We start from the raw sequence: 24,969 nt of genomic DNA, 5'->3' as shown, positions 1-24,969 counted from the left end.
ACAGCAGGAAGCAAAAGGCTAGTTTAAAATGACTTTTAGTCTTACTCAGCAGGTCTATTCTTATAGCAGAGAGAGAGAGAGAGAGAGAGGTGGAACTGTAGGAAGTAGTTGTTTTTAAAAAATGGTCTGATTTATGCAGTGAGTAGCGGCTGTGGAATTAAACAGTCATAACGCTCTTCCTGAAAAGTTGGTTCCACCAGATTCTAATTTGTAGCAATTGCAAACAAGAAATGAGCTATTGGATCCACCCAGAATGTATTAAGGATGTCCCAAAATACATCAGAATGGATCCTTCAAGCCACTTTCTACCCACAAGGAGAACTTGCTCTTTATCCCGGGAGCATCAGATGCTTTTGCAGCTGTCCTCTTGCCCTCGGTGTGGGGTTTTTTTTTTTTTGCAAATGTTTATCCTGCCTGCTTTCCACTCATCACTCACTTGGGCGCGACGTTCTTCGTGTCGGTGTTGCATCTCCACTGGGTCTTCCCAAGGCTGGCCAGAAGCGTCTAGGCGTGGCGTCTCCCAGCCACTCCGGAAAGTTGGGTTGTAGGGATCTGCGTAGCCCCGGGGGAAGTCCACTCTGGGGCGCAGAGGGCAGAAAGGAGGTAGAAATGAATAGAAGAAAATAATACAATTGAGAATGAGTGAAATCATCAAATGAGGGAGGGTTATTGGGTTGTTTTTGTTTCGATTGTGTATTTTGTGTTTTCATATTGTGACTTTATGAGACCTGCAGGTATAGGGTGGTATACAAGTTTAATAAACAATTAATAACGATGATGATGATGATGAAACCCCCAAACACATACTAAACTTGCCCATTCATTTCTGATTATAATTGCCAAAACCACTTGACTGATCTACCTCAAACCGATCAACACTGAATCACTAGCCAGTGTCACAAATGGATGGGTCTAATTCATGGGTAGGCAAACTAAGGCCCAGGGGCCTGATCCGGCCCAATCACCTTCTCAGTCCAGCCCGCAGACGGTCTGGGAATCAGCGTGTTTTTACATGAGTAGAATGTGTCATTTTATTTAAAATGCATCTCTGGGTTATTTGTGGGGCATAGGAATTCATTCATATTTCCCCCCAAAATATAGCCCGGCCTCCCACAAGGTCTGAAGGACAGTGGAACGGCCCCCTGCTGAAAAAGTTTGTTGACCCCTGGATTTATCAGCAACATATCGAAGACCTTAGAATGCAAATCCCCAAGGTGTCCAATGCCCTCCGAGTTGGAAGTGAACTGCTGAGCAGCTTCAGTGACCAAGCTGCTCTGGTGACATCAGCTCAGTTCAGCCAATGGCAGGCAAGAGAGGTCATGGCACCATGACTGTAAAGCTGAGCAGCCAGTGGCACGAAGGGAAACGGGGCCAGCACAGAACTGAGAGTCCGAGGAGATGGCTGCAGAGTTTAGGAGGAGGTGGGTGGGAAAGAAAGTGAACCAAACCACTGAAAACACAAAACTGGACAAAATTTGAAGAGGGAAGAACAGGGCCGGATTTAGGTTTGATGAGGCCCTAAGCTGCTGAAGGTAATGGGGCCCTTTATATGTCCAGCTGTCCTTTGTCAACAACAAATTGTCACTGTTTTTTGGTGTTGAATATATGCTATATGGTACTTTATGGACCTAATAGGTATCTAAAGCCATTTGCACATGTTGCCATGCAACCAGGCCATGCAGAATGTAGGCACCCTATATACAGGAATGAGCAAACCAGTGATATTTTAGGGAGCAGGCTAGCATTACATATATCATAGGAGCCTACACAACACAAAACACTGTTGCTGTATGTAGGTTTTATTTTATTTGTTTTTTATCTTATATTTTGAAAATGTACATCCAGTTTTTTCCCCATAAATTTTTTTGGGGGGGCCCCAAGAGAGTGGGGCCCTAAGCTATAGCTTGTTTAGCTTATACATAAATCCAGCACTGGGGAAGAAATAACAAACCAAGACAAGTCTTGAGTCCCTTCCCCCCTTACCTTGGCCTGGTCCAGTTTTCGCCCAGTGAATACCACAGTTCTGTCTCCTGGTCTCCCAAGCAGCCTCGCATCAGGGTCACTGCTTCCAGGGTCAGCATGGGGCTGCGCAGCTCAGAAGCGAACGCTGGTCCCCCCGAAGACTCCACAACCTGAAGTGGGATGCAAGAGTCAAAAACGGCAAGTTATTGTTCTGTTTATTTATATCCCAGTCCGGGACTCAAGGGGGCCCAAGTTCTCCACGGGAGGTGCTTGACCCTAGAGCAGTGGTTCCCAGCCTTATTTTGGCCATGCCCCACCTAAGCATCTCTAAAATCCTGATGCCCCCCCCCCTTGACACACAATTCTTATTATTCAAAAAGTGAACTCCTATTCACATGGAGGAAGTCTAAAAGGCCATTAACTGTTAATAACTCATTCTCAAATTGCCCCCCCCTAAAAATCAAATTGTCCCCCTGTGGGGTGTGTGCCCCACATTGGGAACCACGGCTCTAGAGCCAATCTGCACACACAGCAACATCGCGTGATGAAGCTTTTCATGGATTTTACCATGCTGCTCTCCAAGGATGCGGGGAGGGGATTGCACTTTTAATGCTCTCCCATGACAAAGGAGACTTCACATACAGATGCCTAGCATGCCAGGGATATATGTTCTAGGCCAGGCATAGGCAAACTCAGCCTCCAGATGTTTTGGGACTACAACTCCCATCATCCCTAGCTAACAGGACCAGTGGTCAGGGATGATGGGAATTGTAGTCTCAAAACATCGGGGGGGGGGCGAGTTTGCCTATGCCTGTTCTAGGCTCCCCTTTGATACACCGGTTTTCCACATGCAATGTTTTTTTATTTTTTATTTTAATGGGTTTCAGTCCCATGTCTGCCATCCGCACGGTATAGTTCACCCTGTCATTCTGCTGCTTGGGCAAATCGCCTTCCAGGGTTTAATTACCACTGGTTTGTAGAGCAGCTCTGGACTGGCAGCAGCCCCCTTGTTCAGCTGCCTGAGAGTTCATCTTCCCCTCCCCTCTGCCGCATCTGTTGCTTACCAGCTTCAAGGGGTTGAAGAGAAAATGTATGAGCTCCTCTGAGGTAGGGTTTGCAATGTTCGATTTCAGCCTTGCCTGGGTGGTGGGAACAAAAGCGTATCCTAGTGGTTAGCATGAGCCAGGCAGGCGCCCTCTTGCTTTCTTGTGAGAAAAGCGCACCCAGCCACACTCACCAGAAGGCTGAAGGAATATTTCATCTTTGCCAGAGCATCTTCAAACTCCTCTTGGGGAGGAGGCCGGGATCGGATTGTCAGGAGTCCCTCTGCGGATGCAGCAAAGTAAGAAGATATTGACACCTGTACTGCAACTTGGGCTATTGTTCTACGATGACATTACATGCAACCTAAATTATGTATACTTCCTCTTGGAATTGCAGCAGAACAAAGCAAGAGGCATGAAACCGTGAACGAATGCCAAAACAGACTCAGGCATGTGTGTACATCCCACTTCCACCTCACTAGTCCAGAATCTGTTTTGGAGAGCTGAGCCCCTGGTCCCGATGGCTCTAGAGGCTTCCTCACCACAGGTGCCAAAGGCCTCCTGTAAATGCTCCACATAATGAAATTAATGTGCTACACGTGTTGATACAAGATGCCCACATGTGGAGCTGCACACACGGTGCGCAGCAACCGTGTCAGCAAGCCTTTTGGATCCATGACCAAAGCTGCAGGATTTCTGCCTGCAGATGGGAATCCATTGAGGGTTCTGGAGAAAGGCCCCTTGCCCCAGGTTTTCTCTGAAAGAGCAACTCACGTCAAATGAGTGAAAAACACACACACACAAAAAGACCTCTTGTATATGCAAAGCATGACAACTCTGCTATGGTGCTATGCTGAAACAGGAGACCTGGGGCCTGTTATGTTAGGGAAGCCTTTCAGAGCCCAGTGAAACTTTCTGGATTCTGGTGGGTTTCCAGAATTGTCCAGAGGGCAGAACCAGAATGTTCAGCCAGACAGGAGCAGCATTCAGAAGAAGAAGAAAAGGAGTTTGGATTTGATATCCCGCTTTATCACTACCTGAAGGAGTCTCAAAGCGGCTAACATTCTCCTTTCCCTTCCTCCCCCACAACAAACACTCTGTGAGGTGAGTGGGGCTGAGAGACTTCAAAGAAGTGTGACTGGCCCAAGGTCACCCAGCAGCTGCATGTGGAGGAGCGGAGACGTGAACCTAGTTCACCAGATTATGAGTCTACTGCTCTTAACCACTACACCACACTGGCTCTCTAGTTTCTAGCCGCCTCAGTTATCATGGCAGGAAAGAGAGGGAAAATGTAGTTTCCTGGAGCCCGGTTCAATCTATATTTCTCACCGCCTGGTCCCCGGCGACGGCTCTTTGCGGAGCGCTTGCGTTGATCCAGGACACGGAAAGCTTCGGCCGATTTCTGCAGCTTCCCTATGAAGGCTTCCACGTCGTCAAAAACATGGTTCAGCAGCTCCTGTCAGACGGAGAGAGGAAGGGAGATAACAGTAGACAGCTCCAGCTGAACACTCTATATAGAGCCCTCTGTGTAAGAACCAAATGCACAGATCTGTACATGTCTACTCAGAAGTAAGTCCCACTGAGTTCAGTGGAGCTTACTGCTAGGTAAGCGGGTATAGCAGTGCAGCCTCAATTTCTAAAAAGAAAGAGAGAGAATTGTGGCATGCGAACTACATGTACTGGAATTCTCTGTTCTGTGCAAATTCATAAAGTATATTGTATTTAATTATGGGGTATCAGAGTTTTTAGCGGGTTAACCAGGCTGGGATAGCAGGCTTGTTGGTTTTTGAATGTCTGATGTAGATTTTTTCAATTTCGTTGTTCTGTATGGAACAATGATAATACTGTAAAGATTATCATATCATATGAAGTGATGTTCCCTTGCCCTAACTACACTTTACTCCTGGAAAAGCAGCAAAGACCATCTACTCAATCTTGAACTCCTTGAAGGATTTCAAGGTATTTATATCAACGGCAACATTCCATTGAGCTACAGCAACATAAAACAACACGTGGTTTGCAAAACAACAACAATACTTTTAACAGAATGAAAACACGCTTCCCTAAACATTTTTTTGGGGGGTGAGGGAACAGTATTTAAAAAAATATATATAGGAGGAAAAAATAGTATTTAAGAGATCACCCCAAATATATTCTATAGGTTGTGTGTGCGTTTCTTAAAGTCCAGATATGCCAATACGTTCTGTACTTTTAACAGCTGTACAACAAGCAGGGAAAAAACCCCATCACAGGTGTATCTCTCCCTATCATTGCTTTGTTACCTGTCCAAACCTGCACATACCTGTCAGGAAGCTGCCAAGGGCACTAAGTATGCATCAGGGACAAAAGGTGACAGGTCCTATTGGGTGCATGCAAATATAGGCAAATCCACAAATCCTACCTCATGGCAATCACTCCTACCTCCCACAAATCATTCTAACCTCTTTTGAAGGCCACCTGGTTTTTCACACCACACCTTTCCAGCTAAACTTACCACATTTTGCTCGGACTGAACAAAGGCCAGGTCGGATTCAGCTGCTGAGATATCTGGAAGCAGAAAGAGCCAGGAGGTTAGACACACAGTGCTATCCTCTGCCCACCCTAATTTTTTTAGTGATGTTCAACTCAGGCATAAAGGTGTGCATAGGTTTGCGGCCTTTGGCGAAGAGTCAGGGCTCCTGGCTTCTCACCATTCTCCTTTTGCTCTGGCACGATAACCGTTGTCCTGGAGGGCACCTGTTTAGGAGACTGAGGCAGGGTCTCCGGAGCCTTGTTGGTCTGGCTGCCAAGCCAATTCTGGGTAGCTCTGAAGACGAGAGACGAGAAGCAAGAGGTTGAGATAAAAAAGGAAGGGCCTGAGAGAGAATACTATTCTAGACATCTCTATCTCTCCTCTGGCTGAAGGATGGAGAATCTTTTTTCTGGTCAAGGGCTACAGTCCCTTGGGTGTGGGTGGGGTTGGAGCCGGTGGTGGGTGTGGCCAGAACCAAAGCGGGCGGGGCCATATCCCAAACTATGTCACTCACAAACAGGTGTACTGGCACTCCAGCAGCTGCTTTTACTGGTGAAAGCAGCTTTGGTGAGGTTTCTGCTTTGTTTTAGCAGAGAAGCGGCGCATGTGGGTGCTTAACCCTTTTCCATTGCTTTTTTGCTGCAACTCACTCCCACTTTAAGCCACTCTCCACACCTCCACTCCGCAGGATTCAAGAACCATGGGAGGAAACTCGGAGGGGGGGAAATCAGTGGGACTTGCGTTAGAAAAATAGCAAGTGGGTGAAAGGGTCAGATCCCTCCACCCAAACATCTCTGCTGAAAAACCACACAGACCATTCCTTGTACAGCTGCTCTGCCCTAGAAAAAGCCATCAGCAGGATTGAAATACAGTGGTACCTCGGGTTAAGAACTTAATTCGTTCCGGAGGTCCGTTCTTAACCTGAAACTGTTCTTAACCTGACGTACCACTTTAGCTAATGGGGCCTCCCACCGCCGCCATGCGATTTCTGTTCTCAATCTGAAGCAAAGTTCTTATCTGAGGTACTATTTCTGGGTTGGTGGAGTATGTAACCTGAAGCATCTGTAACCTGAAGCATCTGTAACCCGAGGTACCACTATACATTGTTTGTGTGTGTGTGTGTGTGTACTTTGCAGCCTTCATAGTTTTAGAACTCCCCTTTCCTTCAGACGTGTGGCTTTACAGGCTTATGGGTCTGCATTCACCTGAGCGCCTCCTTTCGTTGAGCATTTCCACCTGACTTGAAATCCAACAGAGCTCCATTAATGTCCTGCTGGATCAATTCTGCCTATAAAATAGAAGAGAAACCAAGTCAGAAAACTCTCTCCCTTCCCCAGGTCCAAAATATGCCTTGGGGCATCACATTAGCCTTCACAAACTTGGTGCCCTCCCAATGTTTTGGACTTCAACTCCCATCAGCCCTTGCCAGCAGAGGAGGGCACCAGGTTGACAAAGACTGCTTTAGGTTACATTTCCTGCAGCTGGAAGAGGGTTTCACTATCAAGAGTGGCTTTTCACACTTCCCTTATGGATCCACAGTGTCCAGTTTCCTTACCCCTACATGGTCACATTCAAAGAAGTGGACATCTGGTTTGAGCTGGTGGGGTTCCTGGCACACAAGCAGAAGCAGCGACTGGGATCGAGACTCAGGTCGAACGGCTTCACAACGAGCCACAGCTGCTAATCCGTAGTTCTCTAGCTCCTCCTGTAGGGGGAGACAAAGTCACCAAACAATCCAGACAACCCATACAGAGCCCTCTCCAAATAAGAGATATTGGATCACAGGGCTACAGCCAACAACCTCTTGGTCCCTATTCTCCACCCAACATCACAGTCTTGGGTTGCTCCTCTACCTTTGAGTCTATGTCAAAGAGCTTGATGGCCGACCCGTTGACCTGAAGCAACATCTCCTGAACCCAGATCTTCCCTTGGGCATCCATGACGGACAGTTTCCTGGTGGCATCCTCCACGGTTGCCAAGTCATCCTCGTCCCCAATGGAGAAGGTCACCAAGTGCTGGAAGATACAGAAGGGAGAGAAGCCTGTGCAAATCCATCTTAAGTCACCGAGGTTACTTGTTTCTTTATTTCACTAGTTTGCAAATGGTTCTGGGGACCATCAGAAGGGGTTCAATAATAATAATAATAATAATAATTATTTATACTCCACCCCGTCTGGCTGGGTTTCCCAACAGAATATTAAAAACATAAAACATTTAAAACTTTCCTAAACAGGGCTGCCTTCAGATGTCTTCTAAAAGTCAGATAGTTGTTTACTTCCTTGACATCTGATGGGAGGGCGTTCCACAGGGTGGGTGCCACCACCGAGAAGGCCCTCTGCCTGCTTCCCTGTAACCTCACTTCTCACACGGAGGGAACCACCAGAAGGACCTTGGAGATGGACCTCAGTGTCCGGGCTGAACGATGGGGGTGAAGACACTCCTTCAGGTATACTGGGCCGAGGCCGTTTAGGGCTTTAAAGGTCAACACCAACGCTTTGAATTGTGCTCGGAAATGTACTGGGAGCCAATGTAGGTCTTTCAGGACCAGTGTTATATGGTCTCAGATATGGTAGACAAGTATTCATGGGCATCAGTATGACTACCAAAACCAACCCTGCCCTAGAACATCCAGGTGCTCAAAAGTGAAGTGTGAGTGTGTGTGAATGAGTCTGAAAGTGAGTGAATGAATACATAAATAAATGAGAGAGATAGAGATAGAGAGGGAGGGAGGGAGGGAGGGAGAGGAAGAAAGGCCTTAACAGGGTCTCTCCGCCATCTTATGTTTGGTTGGTGGGCAGAGAAGAGAGTGGGCCTTTTGGAGAGGGTTCTCCCCAGAGAGGCTAACTTGGCACCAAGTATGTTGGTTATTTGATGGTAGACCAGCTCATACTCCAGCTGAGCTGTCCTCTGCCTCCACAGAGCCATCTGCTACTACCAGCTGCTCTGTGGGAAGCATCTCAGTGACATTTTATATGTTGTCAGTCATATTCAGTACGCTTCTGAGAACCAGTTGCTGGAAGCTGCAGGAGAAGATGGTAGCTCTTGTGCTTGGCTGCTGCTGGAGGGTTTCCCACCGGCATCTCTTTGGCCACTTTGAGGGCAGGATGCTGGACTAGATAGGCCATTGGCCTGAACCAGGAGGGCTTCTCAGGAGGGCGGTTCCCTCACTGCAAAAAGTGAGGTTACAGGGAACCAGGCAGAGAGCCTTCTCGGTAGAGGCGCCCACCCTGTGGAACACCCTCCCATCAAGTGTCAAGGAAATAAACAACTATCTGACTTTTAGAAGACATCTGAAGGCAGCCCTGTTTAGGGAAGTTTATCATGTTTTTAATATTCTGTTGGGAGCCTCCCAGAGTGGCTGGGGAAACCCAGCCAGATGGGTGGGGTATTACTACTACTACTACTACTACTACTACTACTTTCTTATGATCTTATAGTATTGTTGATCATTGCTTTTTCCCCTAAAAAGATTGTATTTAATTTTATTTGTACACCACCTTGGAATAATTTGTGTCATGAAAGGAGAATTGTGAGGAATGCATTTGTCCTGACCTTCCAGTATTAAACATGAGCTTATTCACTCTGCTGATTTTTGCCTTGTGCCATGGCTCTCCTTGGCGCTTACTGCTTCAATGTGGATTGTATAACAGGGATGCTTTTTAAAAATTATTTTCTTGTTTGGTTCCCCATATAGCTCTACCAAAGGACAGTCCAAAAAAACATGAAACACGAAAACTTTATACAGGCCTGGGCAACATCCCAAATGAACTAGAATACCTGTCTTCCAACTTGTGAGTCAGGATCCCAAAACTAGCTTGTAGGCCAACGTCAGAGTTACAGATTATTTAGATGATTTGTTTTGGAGGGAAGACTGTTTTATTTTAAAGAGGAGACAGGCAGGTGGGCAAACAGAAGCTGAGGGAAAAGTGTAGAGTTAAGGAGGACGTGTGTGGTAGAAAAAGAAGTCAGAGTCAAGTGACAAGTCAAAATAATTGAGGGCAGTTGTTCTAGAATGTTCTTCAGAATCCACTGCAACACATAGGCTTCCCATGCAATGGGTTTCCTCAAAATAACTCTGGAGGCAACCAGGAACCCCTCATCCTTATAACCTCTTCCCTAATATCACTCAGTTTTCCCCACTCTAATTCAGTAGCCACTGATGTCCCACAGCTCTTGCCCCCGTTTAGCACAGCCCAGACCCAAACTTACATTGACAGCATACTGTGAGACGTCTGCCATGATAATGCTGGAATACTTCTTCCTCTGCTCTGCAGAAAGAGACAAAACATTATTTAAGGAGGAGGAATTGTGTTGCAATGTTGACTTAAACCAGCAAATGAAACCTGAAACTTTAGTGTCGACTGTCAGCCGGGTCTGTTAAGCATCAAGCGGCAACTTTTATTTTAAAAAGGTGGCAGTGAGGGCGGGGATAGAGGAGGGAAACACTGTATTTGGGTCCATGTCCTATCCAGAACAAATGGGCAGGGAGGATGGGATTACAGGATATGCACACATTCATTCAAAGCACAAAGAATCCCAGGAACGGCTGTTTGTTACCCTGTGAGAAGTGACCTACAGTAGCCAGGACAGTGCTTTAACTATGGTGTGTACCCAGCCACAATGCACATGAGGTCTGCCTTCTTTGTGACAGGGCTCCTGACAGTAGTGTGACAGTCGAAAATTCAGCAAATAAAACGTCATTTAATTTACATCCTAGGGAAAATTGCACATGCTTAACAGCTGCATGCCAGGATTGTTTTCAAGACACAGAAACATCAGCATAAAAATGGGAAATAAGCACAAATGTATATACAGTCATACCTTGGTTGGTCAAACAGCTTAGTTCTTGAAAGTTTGGGCTCCTGAACGCCACAAACCTGGATGTGACTGTTCTGGTTTGCAAACTATTTTTGTAAGCAGAACGTCCAATAGTGCTTCCACGGCTTCCAATTGGCTGCAGGAGCTTCCTGCAGCCAATCAGAAGCTGTGGTTTGGTTTCTGAACGTTTTGGAAGTCGAACGGACTTCCGGAACAGATTCCGTTCGATTTCCAAGGTACGACTAAATGTACACACATTATACATATTACTATATCTCTTGCTCATGCACACATGCAATGAGTGAGGGTTTGCCTAGTTTAAAGGACAATGGCATGTATCCAATGCTAATCTGACTCAGAGTAGACCCATGGAAGTTAACGGACATGACTAACTTAGGTTCATTAATTTCAATGGGTGTACTCTGACTAGGACTAGCACAGGTTAAAACTCTTAATAAGAACATCCAGGGATTTATCTCTCTAAGGAACACTTTTCAGTTCTTAAGAAATTATTACCTCTTCTAAAGAAGAGGGATGTAAATACTGCCTCTCCCTGCGGGAACCAGTTTAGCTTGTGAGAAATACATACACACCCATCTCCTCCCTTCTTACTGCTTCTCTGCTGATTCCTGTTCTTTCCCCACCTCACGCGGCACAGAACCTCTGGTTTTTAAATCCCAGGAAAACTAAATGTTCGAGCTTCCTCAAGTCAAAGGGGAGAAACACAGAGAGGATGTAAACCGAAAGACTGACAGGTTTCCTGGTTTAGTTTGCAGCAAAGGAGCAGAAGTTCGTTGTGGTATCATACACAAGATCCCAACGTTGGAAGAAAAAAACTTTTAGTTTCATAGCACACAGCAGAACATGAGGGGGGACCACGCCAGCCTTGCAAGCTCTGCAGAAACAGTTATGAGCAAGACAAATTTTGCAAAAGATCACCCATATAATTTTTTTTGCAGCACTTTTCAAAGCTGTGCGAGTTCTTTATTATTAAAAAAAAGTGAGGTGCCTGCACTCAAGGAGATTATAAAGCAATAAAGTACATTTTGATGGTAGCGAAGTCAACCAAGGAAGAGAGGGGAGGGCGAGTCAAGGGATTAATTGTAAACAAATGTGGTTATTGAGGGTGAGGCACAAAGAGTTAAGCCACAGGCTTCCCAGGTAAGGTGTTGATGTGAGAAAGGGATCCCACGTGACATACTCAGGAAGGGAGTTCCAGGTGTAAAGATCATCAGCAGATCCGTTTATGAGAGCTGGTAATCTTTGAAAAAGTTGAGGATGCTACAGCTTCAGGACTGAGAAGGTCTTCATTTTTGAAACGTACCAGCACACTCATAAATAAACAAATCTTCCAGATACATTCCTATACTCCAAAACTCACCATAGATGGCTCTGGCACTGGGCTTGGAGCGGTCACTGCCGAGGCTGCAAGACAAAATGGACTAGTTATTCAACAACCGGAAGAAATCACCTCAGGTCCACATTTCCAGACTACTATACATCCTTCTCAAAACTTGCTAGGCCCTCAGGCTCCCCTCCGCCCATGAATCCTGGATGCCAGTATCTTCTAGGGCTGGGGGACTGTCCAAATCCTATCTATCTCAGCTCCCAAACAAGGCCATGGCGCTATATTGAAACAGCCCAGTTTCTGTTCAAAGAGGTTTTGCAGCCATTCGTGCCGCAGCCCACGTCAACTCTAGTCCCACAGCCACCAACCCCTTTTGTCAACCCAGAAGTGAAAGAAAAGGAGAGGCAAGACTATGGCAAGACTTCCTTGCCATACCAGCAGGGCCTCTACATGATCCCCAGTGGCTGTTTTCTAAGCAGCCGCTTGACAATGCTCAGTAAGTTCAAAAATCACAACGAAAGGGGCAAGAGAACAAGGGAGGCGTTCCTGGTGAGTTGCGGCAGCTCATTTTCTAGAAAAATAGAAGGTGAAGCGTAGGAGACACCCTTGACTTAAGATCTGGGAAGGGTGTGAGGCATGGAGAGAATCCTGAGGTTCAGACAGGGAGGTTCGGAGGGTTACATTTGCCCCCCGCCAGGCCTGAGGGTCTCCACCTTTTGTGGAGGGCAGTGGCTCTCCAAGGTTTCAGTCGCTGGGCCTTCTTCCCAGCACTACCCAGAGATGTGAAATGTCAGGGATTGCACCTAACACCTTTTCTATGCAGGTCAGGCTCTCTCAACCCTTGGGACAAAAAGTTTGTGCGTGCCCAGAACACCACAGAAGGTTCTGGAAAGCATAGAACTTTGTACCTAAGCTCTACATCCCAGATAAAACTGGGCACACCTTGAATTTCAGTGCCTCCCTAGCTAGTCTTGCTCCCAAATCTGTAGGTGCTGGATGGAGTTCTCTGACAGCCCCTCTTACCTTCCTGTGTCACTCATGATGTCAGCGGCCTCGTCTGAAAGTCCCAATGCAACCTGGCAAGCATAAGAAGAGAACTTTGGTGGCAAAGGGGTGGAAGGAACAAGAAGCCCCGACAATAACGGACTGGCATTACAAGCTACAAGAATTTGCTGAAATGGCGCAGTTAACAAATACCCTGAGAGGCAATTCAAAACAAAAATTTATGGAAAAGTGGGATAGATATAAAACATATGTTCAAAAATACAGTAAAGGTTCGCTATCTATGCTAGCATTTGATTGACGCTGGAGTGAGAATGAGTTGAGAAATAAGACTAAGAGCACATATTGATATAGGAATGTATTAGATAAAATGTAAAGAAATATACAATAATAAGAGTACATTCATCTGTAAAAAAGGAATATACAACGGGATAGACAGGAAGTCTAGTGTGTTGGTATGTATATGATTTTGGAGGGGGAATTGTTTTTGTTTTTTCTCTTTGTTCTTTCTTTTTTTTGTTTGTTTCATTTTCTTTCTAGGTATATAAAATTTGTATATAACTTTTGTATACATGTTGGAAATTATATTATAGTAAGTCCTGTAATGTAATATGACAACGTTTACCGATGTAATATAAGAATGTTAACAAATAAATAAAATGCAAATTCAAAAAAGAAAAAAGAAAAAAGAGAAGGTTATCCGTTTCACGACAAGCCTGCATAGAGAAAGCAAGTAGCTTTTGTTGCTCTATGGGGTGGGGAGCCCACAGGGCTGGATTTAGGTTTGATGAGGCCCTAAGCTACTGAAGGTAATGGGGCCCTTTATATGTCCACCCCTGTCCTTTGTCAACAACAAATTGCCGCTGTTTTTTGAGTTGAATATATGCTATATGGTAATTTATGGACCTAATAGGTATCTAAAGCCATTTGCCATGCATGTTGCCATGCAACCAGTCCATGCAGAATGTAGGCACCCTATATATAGAAATGAGCAAACCAGTGATATTTTAGGGAGCAGGCTAGCAGGCGGGGCCCATTACTTACATCATAGGCAGCTATACAACACGAAACACTGTTGTTGTATGTAGGTTTTATTTTATTTGTTTTTTATCTTATATTTTGAAAATGTACATCCAGTTTTTTCCTTTATTTTTTTTTTGGGGGGGGGCAAGAGAGTGGTGCCCTAAGTTATATAGCTTGTTTAGCTTATACGTAAATCCGGCACTGGGAACCCCAGACCCAGGGGCCATATGTGGCCCTCCAGCACTCTCTATCTGGCCCTCGGAACTCTCCCCACACCAATCCTGCTTTGCACCTAGAGCATAGCTGTCAAGTGTCCCTTATTTGAAGGGACAGTCCCTTATTCCAGCGCCATGTCCCGCTGCTGTCCCTTATTGATGGATGTCCCTTAAATGTCCCTTAAATGATGTCCCTTAAATTTCAAAGGAAGCAGCTCCTCTCCCTCCCTCCCTGCCGGCCAGGGAGGAGGGAGGCTCCAACTGTGTTGCTTGGCTGTATTGCTCACCCAATAAGAAGTCTAAGAACGACTGGGGGGTGGAGCTTGCATGCCTTGTGTGTGGCTAGTTAATGCAAGCTGAGGGTTTTTTTTAATGCTGGACGCCATTTTGTTGCACATGCTGCTGCAAACTTTGCAGTGCAAAGCCAGGCCAGGGAGCCATCTTAAGTTGAGGCTGCATAGGCCTTGTGGTGCATGTGATTCAGATTCTATTCAGCTGAACCTCTGGTTACAAAGTTGGTTGGACAGTGTTCTCGAAGCAACCAGCATGAGTTTGACCAGACTGCAGGAGGACAGGAAGACTGGAGTGCCTGGAACAGGTGAGGCTGCAGGTCCCTTATTTTGGCTGCTGGTCCCTTATTTTCAAGGCTGCTGGTCCCTTATTTTCAAATCTGTAAGTTGACAGCTATGACCTAGAGTGTTTTTACCTGGCTGGGATGTGTCCCTAAAAACTCTGTGGCTTGTCTGGGTGGAGGACGGAGAGGGATGTGCTGTACAAAAGTAATTATTTGCCTTTGCTCCTCTGCCCACTTTTGCCTCTGGCCCTGCCTACCTCTGGCATGTAGGCTTCAGCAGGCCGCCTATAAGGAAATACAGCCTTGGGGCTGAAAAAGGTTCCCTACCCCTGTGCTAAAAAAAACAACGGCAAATGCCTGTGCTCCCACTAGAAGAGTGGTTTCAGAATTCATTAAGCAGGCCCAGGCAGTTGCCAACGGACACCCAGCGGACATTTGATTTCAGGGATCATTACCCCAGACCCCAACACACACACACACACACACACACACACACACACACGTAAGTACTCTGAGCTCTGCACTCATTTCCCTTGTTCTTGCAGTTAGAATCCACTTCGCCGAAGCGTCCTAAACAATATTATATGACTAGCAAATTCAAGCTGACATTGCTAGTTGAGAGGTGAGTGCTTTGCATTGTGGCTCAGGTACTTTGATGCTACATTTGCATGCCTTCACACCTGAGGTGGGTACTGTCAGGCTTTGGGCCTTGGTAAGAGGGAGGCTCAAAAAGTAACTTTTAAAAGGTCTTGGCTGTGATGAAGGAAGAAAATCCGGATGTTAGAGAAGTGAGGGATCATTATTCCCTTCTCTTCCCCGCCTTTACTGCCCTAATGGTTTAATTCATTTACATATTTGCTTAATTTTAATCACCATTTCAATCTTGCTCTGATTCAGCTTTAAGAAGCTGGTTTGTGTGGGGAATATTTGGGGCAACCCTCCCCCCAAAAAAAAACATTATGCGTGGACATTAAAGCGCAGCCTGGAAAGAGTGGGGCTGGGTAAAATGTAAACTCAGTTGTGCTGATGTACTAATCCATGGGTAGGCAAACTAAGGCCCGGGGGCCAAATCCGGCCCAATTGCCTTCTAAATCCGGCCCACGAACGGTCCGGGAATCAGTGTGTTTTTACGTGAGTAGAATGTGTCCTTTTATTTAAAATGCATCTCTGGGTTATTTGTGGGGCATAGGAATTCGTTCATTAATTTTTTCCCAAAATATAGTCCGGCCCTCCACAAGGTCTGAGGGACAGTGGGCCGTCCCCTTGCTGAAAAAGTTTGTGACCCCTGTACTAATCTGATGTTGATTATTTATTCATTTATTGCCACATGTATTCTTCCAGGATGGCTTTCCGTTTTAGCCTCAAAACAACGCTGCGAGGCAGGTTCGGCTAAAAGAGATTGCGATTGGCGACCCAGTGGGCTTGGTGTTTGAACCGTGGTCTCCCAAGTCCGCTTTTGACACTCTAACCACTTTGCCACAATGGTATTCTGTACCTCATTGTATTCTGATCTTATTATGCTGACTGCCATGATGTACCTACATGTGGGCAGTATAGGGTTGTTGTTTTTTGTGTGAGCAAATAAATAAAACCCCAGATCATTTACAGTACAAGGGTGTGCGATCATGCACACATGGTAAAGTAAGTAGGCCTCGTTCCTGCCCAAGAATGCTGCGGCATCTCTTGCCAACGGCCACACCTGTTTCGTTTCACCTGGCAAAGTGCTTTGTTTATTAAAGGTGGGATTTAACCTCCTTCTATGCTTGGAGCAGAGCCAACCTGCTCTCGTCTAACTATGCTTCTTTTTCAGAGAAGAAGCCACACAAGGAGCAAGCGGCTTAATGGTTAAAGCAGAGGTCGTAGTGTTTAATAGTGCGGGTGGTGACGAGAGAAACAGGATACTCTCTTCCCGATATTTGCTTAAATATCCCAGCTACAGATTTGCAAGCAATGCTCATTTATGCACAGGTCTATCGCCAGCCGTGGTTGATATGAAGAAACAATGGTCAATATTGACTCAGTTGGACTGTGTATTTGGGTTTAGGCCAGAAAGGAAAAAGGATTACTGCTTATATGTCACCGCTTTCCCCCCAAAACATTACCTGCCCACCCCCATCAAAATTAGGTGGGTTTCAGGTAGGTGGTGCATCCCTTTTTAATTTTTGCAGGGTTGCTGCCTTTTTAGAACCCAAGAGGCAGAAATTCAAGATTTCCCTAGTGTTGCGCCTCCATTCACAGAGAAGCTGCACCTGTTGATTATTTTCTGTCTGCCATGCACAAGGTGAAAAGTCTTTGCTCAGGGCCCCATGATTTCTGGGTCATTTTAGCCAACTGCTAGATGACGCTGCTATATCTGATTACTATACCCAAAGCGTAACTCTGAATTCGGTAATCTGTTTTGAAAGCCGCTGCCTAATCCTGGATGTGTGAAATGAAGCGACAAAATATAGGCGCACCTCTAAGCATGCATAATGCGTTTTCGCCCTCACCTCTGAGAGAGGGTATGAATTGTGGGCAGGTGAGAGCTCCACAACCTGTCTGTGGAGAAAGTATACACTATCTACATGTTAGCCCCACTTTTTCTCTTCTTACACGTTTCTTTCATTTCCAAAACGTCTATACATCCTGCTTTTTGATGCAAAAGGGCACAAACAAGGCTGTTTGCAAGAAATAGCATATTCCCCCCAAATGGGGGCAGTCCCTGTTTCCTGGTTCTGCTCTCTGTTAAATCTTTCTCTCTATTATTATTATTATTATTTTGCCTTTGGGGGACACCTAATTAGTATGTTGCTAGTGCAAATTGCTTGAGTTGTCATTTATCAGGCTCAGCCCCAGCTCCAGGGCTTTGGCAGTAAAAACAGCACCTTTGGAGGCAAACAGTTGCGGGGGGGCGGGGGGTTGAGGCATTAGAGCATATTCCAGAGTGGGGCCCCACAGCAACTTGTTCTTTGAAATTAGTGCAGCTAGTTTTAGGCACTTTTTAAAAGTCAGAATAATGTCATGTGGCGTTTGGCCCAAGTTTATCACAGGAATATAGGAAACTGAATTATAACAAACCAAACCATTGCTCCATCTAGCTCTGTGCTGTCTATACTGTATAGCGGTGGCTTTCCAGGGTTTTCGACAGGGAATCTCTCCCAGCCCTTCCTAGAGATGCCATAGATTGAACCTGCAACCTTCTGCATGCAAAGCAGATGTTCTACCACTTTTCTATGGCTTTCCCCCTTCTTGTCTCTGCTAGAGATGCGCATTAATACATGCGCTTGAACAATAAGCTTCCGCATCGGGAACAAAGCCCATTTTACAGATTGTCACTGCTGAGGTCGCAAACCCTCGGCAATGTATAAATTGTGCGTTGTGCTGTTCTGGTGGTGGTGAGTATCAGGCAGTGATCCTTGGTTCGAGAGTAGGAGGCTTACAAAAATGGACATCTTCTCATCTGCTATACTGGAGGGTAGACAGCCATAAAGAAACTAAGTCAAAGATGCAGCAACCATTCTGGGAAATATACCAATAAAGCTACAGATTTAATAGAGAAAGTTTGCCTAAAAGAAGCCAAGTAACACTTTCCTTGGACAAAAAGGTAGGATATAACTGTAAAAATGAAATAAACGGACCAGAGACCTAAATATTTTCAGATTTAACCCTTGCCCATATTTGCTGTCAAAGCCTTTAACAAAAGAGGGGCATACGTATGCTGAAGCAATTATGAACCCCTAATGAGAACACTTAGACCAGGGGTCAGCAAACTTTTTCAGCTGGGGGCTGGTCCACTGTCCCTCAGACCTTGTGGGGGGCTGGATTATGTTTTGGGAAAAAATAATAATGAACAAATTCCTATGCCCCACAACTAACCCAAAGATGGATTTTAAACAAAAACACACATTCTGCTCATGTAAAAACACGCTGATTCCTGGACTATCTGCAGGCCGGATTTAGGTGATTGGGCCGGATCCGGCCTTAGTTTGCCTACCCATGACTTACAATGGACAAAAGTTATGAAGACTAAGATTTCAGTGGGTCTACTCTGAGTATGACTTACGGTAGTCAGCTGCAATCGAAAAATGTAGGGCTAGCTTTTGATGCTTTGGCAAGGAAAGCTTTTCTGCGTATGTTTAGAGGTTCTCTCGTTACTACATGAGAGATCACCACACAAACACACACACTTGGTGTTTTTTTAAACAACATATCTCTTTTCTGTTCCACGCAAATCTGTAATCTTCCTATTCAGAACCAAAAAGCCTCAAAATAGCAGCTCCCTGGGCTAGAGCTTCCTGGATCTCACGGCAAGAAATTGTGTAAAAAGAGATTTAGCCAACACTGAGGAAAGAGAAGCAGAACAAACACCCTCAAGGGGATTGTGGCGGCAGTGGGAAAATGTGACTGACACACGCAAAATACCGTTAAGAGAAAAAATTGGCATGTGCAGGCCTAACTGCTCAATCTTTCTTTAAAACTATAGGTACATGTGGAAGCTTTTTTGTGGGTGGGGAGGATCGATGACACAACCAATGCTCTGGGGGCCTGGCCCCTTGCAGGTATTCCAGGTCTCCCTGTGATGTTCAACTTTCAATTAAAAACAAAGTCTCTACCCTTTTTATTTGTGGAAATATAAGTGCCTGGTCAGTGTTCTAGTCAATTACTAAGAAACACAATGAACACAACTTAAGTTCTGGATGCTTTGCAAGAGACCTCCCCCCTTTACTTTCCAGCCCCCTCTCACCAGAAAAACAATGTGATCTCTTTTTGGCAACTGATAAGATCCACGTTAAACCCATATCTGAGTTTCTTCCAAATAAAAGGGTTCTCATTTTAGGAGCCACAGCACAGTCCCTGCTGTAAATCAAGTACTTCTATTTGTCCAAAATGTTGCCCTTCTCAGAAAAATCTACCCTGCCAGAAGAAAGCCAACTTTCTTGCTCTGCTGAGCAAGGCCTTTTTTTTTCTACACCAGAGAGTTGAGGACCAAGTTCCCCCGGTGCAACCAACTAACTAGGCTCCATCCCCACGAAGCCCAGGCTCCCTGCTTGTCCTTCCCCTCTCCCCCCGCAAGCTGCCACCATACTTTTAGACTTACCTTGTACGCAGCAGTCCTTCTCTTCAGTTCTCAACCATCTCTGCTTTGGGCACCCAGATGGTGGCATCTGACATGGCAAGTAGAAACTACCGATGTGGCTTGAGACTTACCAGTCCCTATGAGAGCGAGCCTGTCAGCTGAACCACACCCCTTGCATACCTGGGCAGGTAGCAGTCACTCACCAGGTGCCTTTTTTTTTTTTAAGCCTCAGGAACACACACACCAACCTGTGTTTGAAACGAAACTTTTGCTAGGGGGAAAAAGTGGCAGGGCTTTTTCTGGAGGCAGCTGGTTGGAGGAAGAGGGAAATGAGGGCATGCTTCAAAACGTGCTTGCAGGCATTGTACGTGCATGGGAAGAAGCTGTGGTCATTTTCCTTGCACGTGTCTATGCACTAAAACGCCTGCATATGTGCTCATTATACATGACAGATCTACACAGTTTGTTGAACGCCCATCAATTCAGATGGTTCAAGGCTCTTATGTCAACGTACAGAGCCCTTAACAACTTGGGTCCAAGACAGCTTAAGGACCTTTTATCTTTGGTGGACCTGCAAAAGGATAAAAGAGTATTGGGAAATAATCCACAATGAATTGAAAAAAATGTTTAAAAGTACTTTCCCAAAACAACCAGAGTCCTTTTCATTGGGGATAATTCAGACGGATATTCCCAGGTGTCAAAAAAGGTTATTTATGGGAAGAATTTAAGATAGAGAAAGGAACACGACAAGGTTGCCCAATCTCTCCATTGCTTTTTATATCAGTCCTGGAGGTTCTCTTAAACATGATTAGAAGGGACCAAATGGTTAAAGGTATACAAGTCGGAGCTAAACAGTACAAATTGAAAGCATTTGCTGATGATTTGGTATTGACATTACAGGAGCCAGAATCTAGTACTAAAAGAGTACTGGAACTGATTCAAGAATTTGGTCAGGTAGCAGGTTTTAAGTTGAACAAGATGAAAACTAAGGTTTTAGAGAAAAATCTAACAGTGACTGAGAGAGAGAGGTTTCAGAAGGAGACAGGATTAACACTGGTTAAGAAAGTGAAATACCTTGGGGTCAATATGACTGCCAAGAATGTGAATTTATTTAAGGATAACTATGAAAAATGTTGGATGGAAGTGAAAAAGGATTTAGAAATATGGTCAAATCTGAAACTATCATTGCTAGGCCGAATTGCTGCGATAAAAATGAATGTACTGCCAAGGATGCTGTTTTCGTTTCAAACATTGCAAATTTTGGATAAAATGGATTGCTTCAAGAAGTGGCAGAGAGATATTTCTAGATTTGTCTGGCAGGGCAAGAAGCCTCGAATAAAATTTAAGATACTAACTGATGCTAAAGAAAGAGGTGGATTTGCCCTGCCAGACTTCAAACTTTATTATGAATCAGCCGCTTTTTGCTGGCTGAGAGAATGGCTGCTTCTTGAAAACACTGACGTGCTGGATTTAGAAGGATTTAATAATGTATTTGGGTGGCATGCATATTTGTGGTATGATAAGGTCAAAGCACATAAAGCGTTTAAAAACCATATTATCAAATAATGGAGGCGTATAATCTGGACAAAAAAATTGGTTTCCAGGTGGAAAAATCAAAATTGGAAACAGAACTGTTAGATCCCAAAACTAAGAACTTGTCAAGAATATATAACTTGCTGTTGAAATGGAACACTCAGGATGAAACGGTGAAATCAACTATGATTAAATGGGCACAAGATGTAGGACATAATATTATGATGGCTGACTGGGAACAGTTATGGACCACAGGTATGAAGTTTACGTCATGTAATGCCTTAAGAGAGAATATAATGAAAATGATTTACAGGTGGTACATGACACCAGTCAAGCTTGCAAAAATTTATCATTTGCCCGATAATAAATGTTGGAAATGTAAAGAGACTGAAGGTACATTCTTTCACCTTTGGTGGACATGCCCAAGGATTAAGACATTCTGGGAGATGATTTATAATGAAATGAAAAAGGTATTTAAATATACCTTTCTGAAGAAACCAGAGGCCTTTCTCCTGGGCATGGTCGGCCAATTGTTGTTAAAGAAGGATAGAACTTTCTTTATGTATGCCACAACAGCAGCAAGAATACTTATTGCAAAGTACTGGAAGACACAAGATCTACCCACCCGGGAAGAATGGCAGATGAAGGTGATGGACTACATGGAATTGGCGGAAATGACTGGCAGAATCCGAGACCAAGGAGAAGAGTCGGTGGAAGAAGTTTGGAAGAAATTTAAAGTTTATTTACAGAAACATTGTAAAATTAAGGAACGTTAGAAGGATGTTGGAATGAAGTTATGTGGTTTTAGCAGAAATGTTATAAAGGATTAAGAAAAAAACAGACTGTTAATTGGTGAAAAGAGGGAAAGTAAAGTCACATTATATTAAGAAAAGGACAAAAACTGGAAAAGATGGAAAGGATTTGCTGAAATAGTTAACCGAACTAGAATACGAAAAAGGGAGGTGTGAGGAGGTCAAGGAAACAAGCGAATGAAAGATAAGTTATGGGAAGGTTTGTTGTGTTTTTTAATTGTGTTTATTTTTCTGTTTTTTTTTCTTTTTTTCTTTTCTCTTTTTTTCTTTTTCATTATTGTGATGTGTTGTTTTGTTTTTGTTTAATATGGTGTTTTCTATTTTTTCTTTTTGTAACCTTCAAAACTTTAATAAATATTATTTAAAAAAAAACAAAAAAGGTTATTTATGTATGCCACTAATGTGGCCAGTGTTTTGTTAGCCCCAAAATGGAAAACAAGCCCCAAAATGGAAAACGAACTAAAGAAGAATGGCAACTTAAGTTGACGGAATATGCGCAGCTTGCAGACTTAACATACAGAATAAGAGAAAAAGAAGAACATACATTTAGAGAAAATGTTTATTGAATATGTGGGGGGAAATTGTGTACACTTGAAAAGGTTGGCAGCATTAAGATAAATTCAACAGTGTAAATAAGCTTTGATGGATGTAATAATGGGATACTGAATGGTTTAGTTTTTATAAAATCTGCAGGGATTTACGATGAAGGAGGTGAGGACAGGTGACCCCACCTAGGCCCGAAGTCACCCCCCCAACCAGGCCTCAAAACTGTCCAAAATTCCTTTTCTCTCTTCTAAAAATCCACAGCTAAACAATATGCAAAAGCCACAAGTCATGGAAAGAGAAAATCAGCTGGAGGAATACTGGTAATTGTCCCCTGCATTACAGAGGCCTGCTTGGTGTCTACTAGAAGTACTTTATTGGGTATTTCATGCCAATGGTCCCATTCTGTGCTTCCAGCAGAGATTAGTCAGGCACCCTCACTTTTGACTTTCAGGCATGTCTAAGACTTTCACAGCAACAGACCTATGCCGTTGTTTAATTCCCCAACCCCAGCTAGCTACTTTCATTTGTTTTATTGTTACACACCACCCTGAAGTTTTGTTTTGGTAGTATGTATAAAAAATACTTTTGTAAATAATAGATAAATAAATAAATTGAGGGGGAAAGGCATTTCAGGTTTGCCCAGTTTTAACATTGAAGGCAACCCTGATTTGGGGGAGTGGCACAAAGTCAAGTTGGGCAGAGCAAAGGGGAAGGGGGACTTTCTAAAGGAAGCTTTGGCTGTCCAATGCATTTTTGCAGAGAAGGGCAGAAGTTTAGGGCCCTTTTCCAATGAGCATGGTCTATATAACATGTCTGGGGTAGCTATGTAATCTCGTTTCTTATATTTAGGCTTAATGGAAGCTCCTATTTAGTATTTCTCTCTGGTAACCCATATTTTGCTGAACTCGCTCGTAACTTTTGAGGTAAATTCACTTAGGTTTCTGGTAGCTTTGTACAGTCCTCTCGTTGGCTCAAGCCGCTTTACAGGTGTTTCCCGAAACCTAGGCAATAAACTTCCATTTGCATTTATAGACTTTTATTATCTTTTTTGTTTTGGTCTGCTATAGCATGCGATGGTTCTTGCTTGTTCAAGGCGCCTGGAACAATTTGCTCTGTATGAACACATCATGTCTTGGCCGAGCTCACTTAAATTGAGCTCTGTGTGTGCATGACGAGGCAAATAGCTGTGCTGAATGGTTATCCAGCTAACCTGCTAGCCATGTAATCAAAAGGGTGTCAGGCTGTGTTGATTTCCAACACTGGCTGTGCTTGTGTGTGTGTGTGATCCCTAAAGGTAGTTGCAGGACACTTGCTTTGCATGTAGAAGGTTCCAGTTTCAATCCCTGCCACTTCCAGTTAGGGCTGGGATAAGGTAAAGGTAAAGGGACCCCTGACCATTACGTCCAGTCGTGACCGACTCTGGGGTTGCGGCGCTCATCTCACTTTACTAGCCGAGGGAGCCGGCGTACAGCTTCCAGGTCATGTGGCCAGCATGACTAAGCCACTTCTGGCGAACCAGAGCAGCGCACGGAAACACCATTTTCCTTCCCGCCAGAGTGGTACCTATTTATCTACTTGCACTTTGATGTGCTTTTGAGCTGCTAGGTGGGCAGGAGCAGAGACCGAGCAACGGGAGCTCACCCTGTCGTGGGGATTCGAACCGCCGACCTTCTGATCGGCAAGTCCTAGGCTCTGTGGTTTAACCCACAGCACCACCTGCGTCCCAGGGCTGGGATAGACCCTGCCTAAAACCCGGGGCTGGATTAAGACCTTTAGCTGCCCTAAGCACTTAAAAAGTATTTGGTGCCCCATCGATCTAATTCAAAATACAAACACATGAGCCTTAGTGGACCAAGTGGCAGTTTACCAGTTACCAGATTCTCATTTCGTTGTTGTATCCCCAAGATTAATGTATATCATTAATGTATACAATTGTACCTTGGAAGTCGAACGTCTTGCGAATGGAATGTTTTGGCTCCGGAACACCATAAACTCGGAAGTGAGTGTTCCGGTTTGCAAACATTCTTTGGAACCCAAACGTCCGACACAACATCTGGGGCTTCTGATTGGCTGCAGGAGCTTCGTGTAGCCAATTGGAAGCCGCGCCTTGGTTTCCGAATGTTTTGGAAGTCAAATGGACTTCCGGAACAGATTTCGTTCGACTTCCGAGGTAACACATTATTATTATTATTTTCATTTATAGTTGGAGCCTTTTTTTTCAGCTGCACCATATGGTCCATGGTAAATCCAGCAATGGAAAATGTCTATGGTGCCCCTCTTCCCTTGATGCCCTAAGCACGTGCTTATTTTGCTTAATGGTTAATCCAGCGCTGCTAAAACTCCAGAGAGCACCCGCTAGTCAGTTGTCGATAATGCTGAGCTAGATGGCCTCACTCAGTATACAGCAACCTCCTATGTACGGCAACTTCCTCTTGTGTGCTTCAGAAATGACCCATCAGAACAGACCAATGAAGTGCCAAGGTCAGAGGGTGCATGAGGCAGCCACTGGCAGAAGCTACACGGGT

At 44.6% G+C, this 24,969-nt stretch overlaps 1 protein-coding gene across 1 annotated transcript in view; it reads right to left on the bottom strand.

The window, feature by feature from the left end:
• EPS8L1 (EPS8 signaling adaptor L1) overlaps positions 1–19,732 on the bottom strand; it is a 39,535-nt gene extending 19,803 nt beyond the window's left edge. The window contains exons 1-14 of the mRNA XM_083580172.1: positions 19,575–19,732; positions 12,707–12,759; positions 11,717–11,760; positions 9,727–9,785; positions 7,371–7,532; positions 7,073–7,222; positions 6,723–6,805; positions 5,696–5,811; positions 5,500–5,552; positions 4,335–4,461; positions 3,200–3,288; positions 3,027–3,101; positions 1,984–2,132; positions 437–578 (exon numbers count right to left, since the gene is read on the bottom strand). Coding sequence (XP_083436298.1) covers positions 437–578; positions 1,984–2,132; positions 3,027–3,101; positions 3,200–3,288; positions 4,335–4,461; positions 5,500–5,552; positions 5,696–5,811; positions 6,723–6,805; positions 7,073–7,222; positions 7,371–7,532; positions 9,727–9,785; positions 11,717–11,760; positions 12,707–12,723 — 1,266 coding nt within the window. The 5' untranslated portion in view covers positions 12,724–12,759; positions 19,575–19,732. The remainder of the gene's footprint in view (positions 1–436; positions 579–1,983; positions 2,133–3,026; positions 3,102–3,199; positions 3,289–4,334; positions 4,462–5,499; positions 5,553–5,695; positions 5,812–6,722; positions 6,806–7,072; positions 7,223–7,370; positions 7,533–9,726; positions 9,786–11,716; positions 11,761–12,706; positions 12,760–19,574) is intronic.
• Between the last annotated feature and the right edge of the window lie 5,237 nt (positions 19,733–24,969).

The sequence above is a fragment of the Podarcis filfolensis genome (genome assembly GCF_964270895.1).
Source record: "Podarcis filfolensis genome assembly, chromosome: 13".
Classification (NCBI taxonomy): domain Eukaryota; kingdom Metazoa; phylum Chordata; class Lepidosauria; order Squamata; family Lacertidae; genus Podarcis; species Podarcis filfolensis.
The sequence above is the reverse complement of the archived record's forward strand: the minus strand, read 5'-3'. Positions and strand labels throughout refer to the sequence as shown.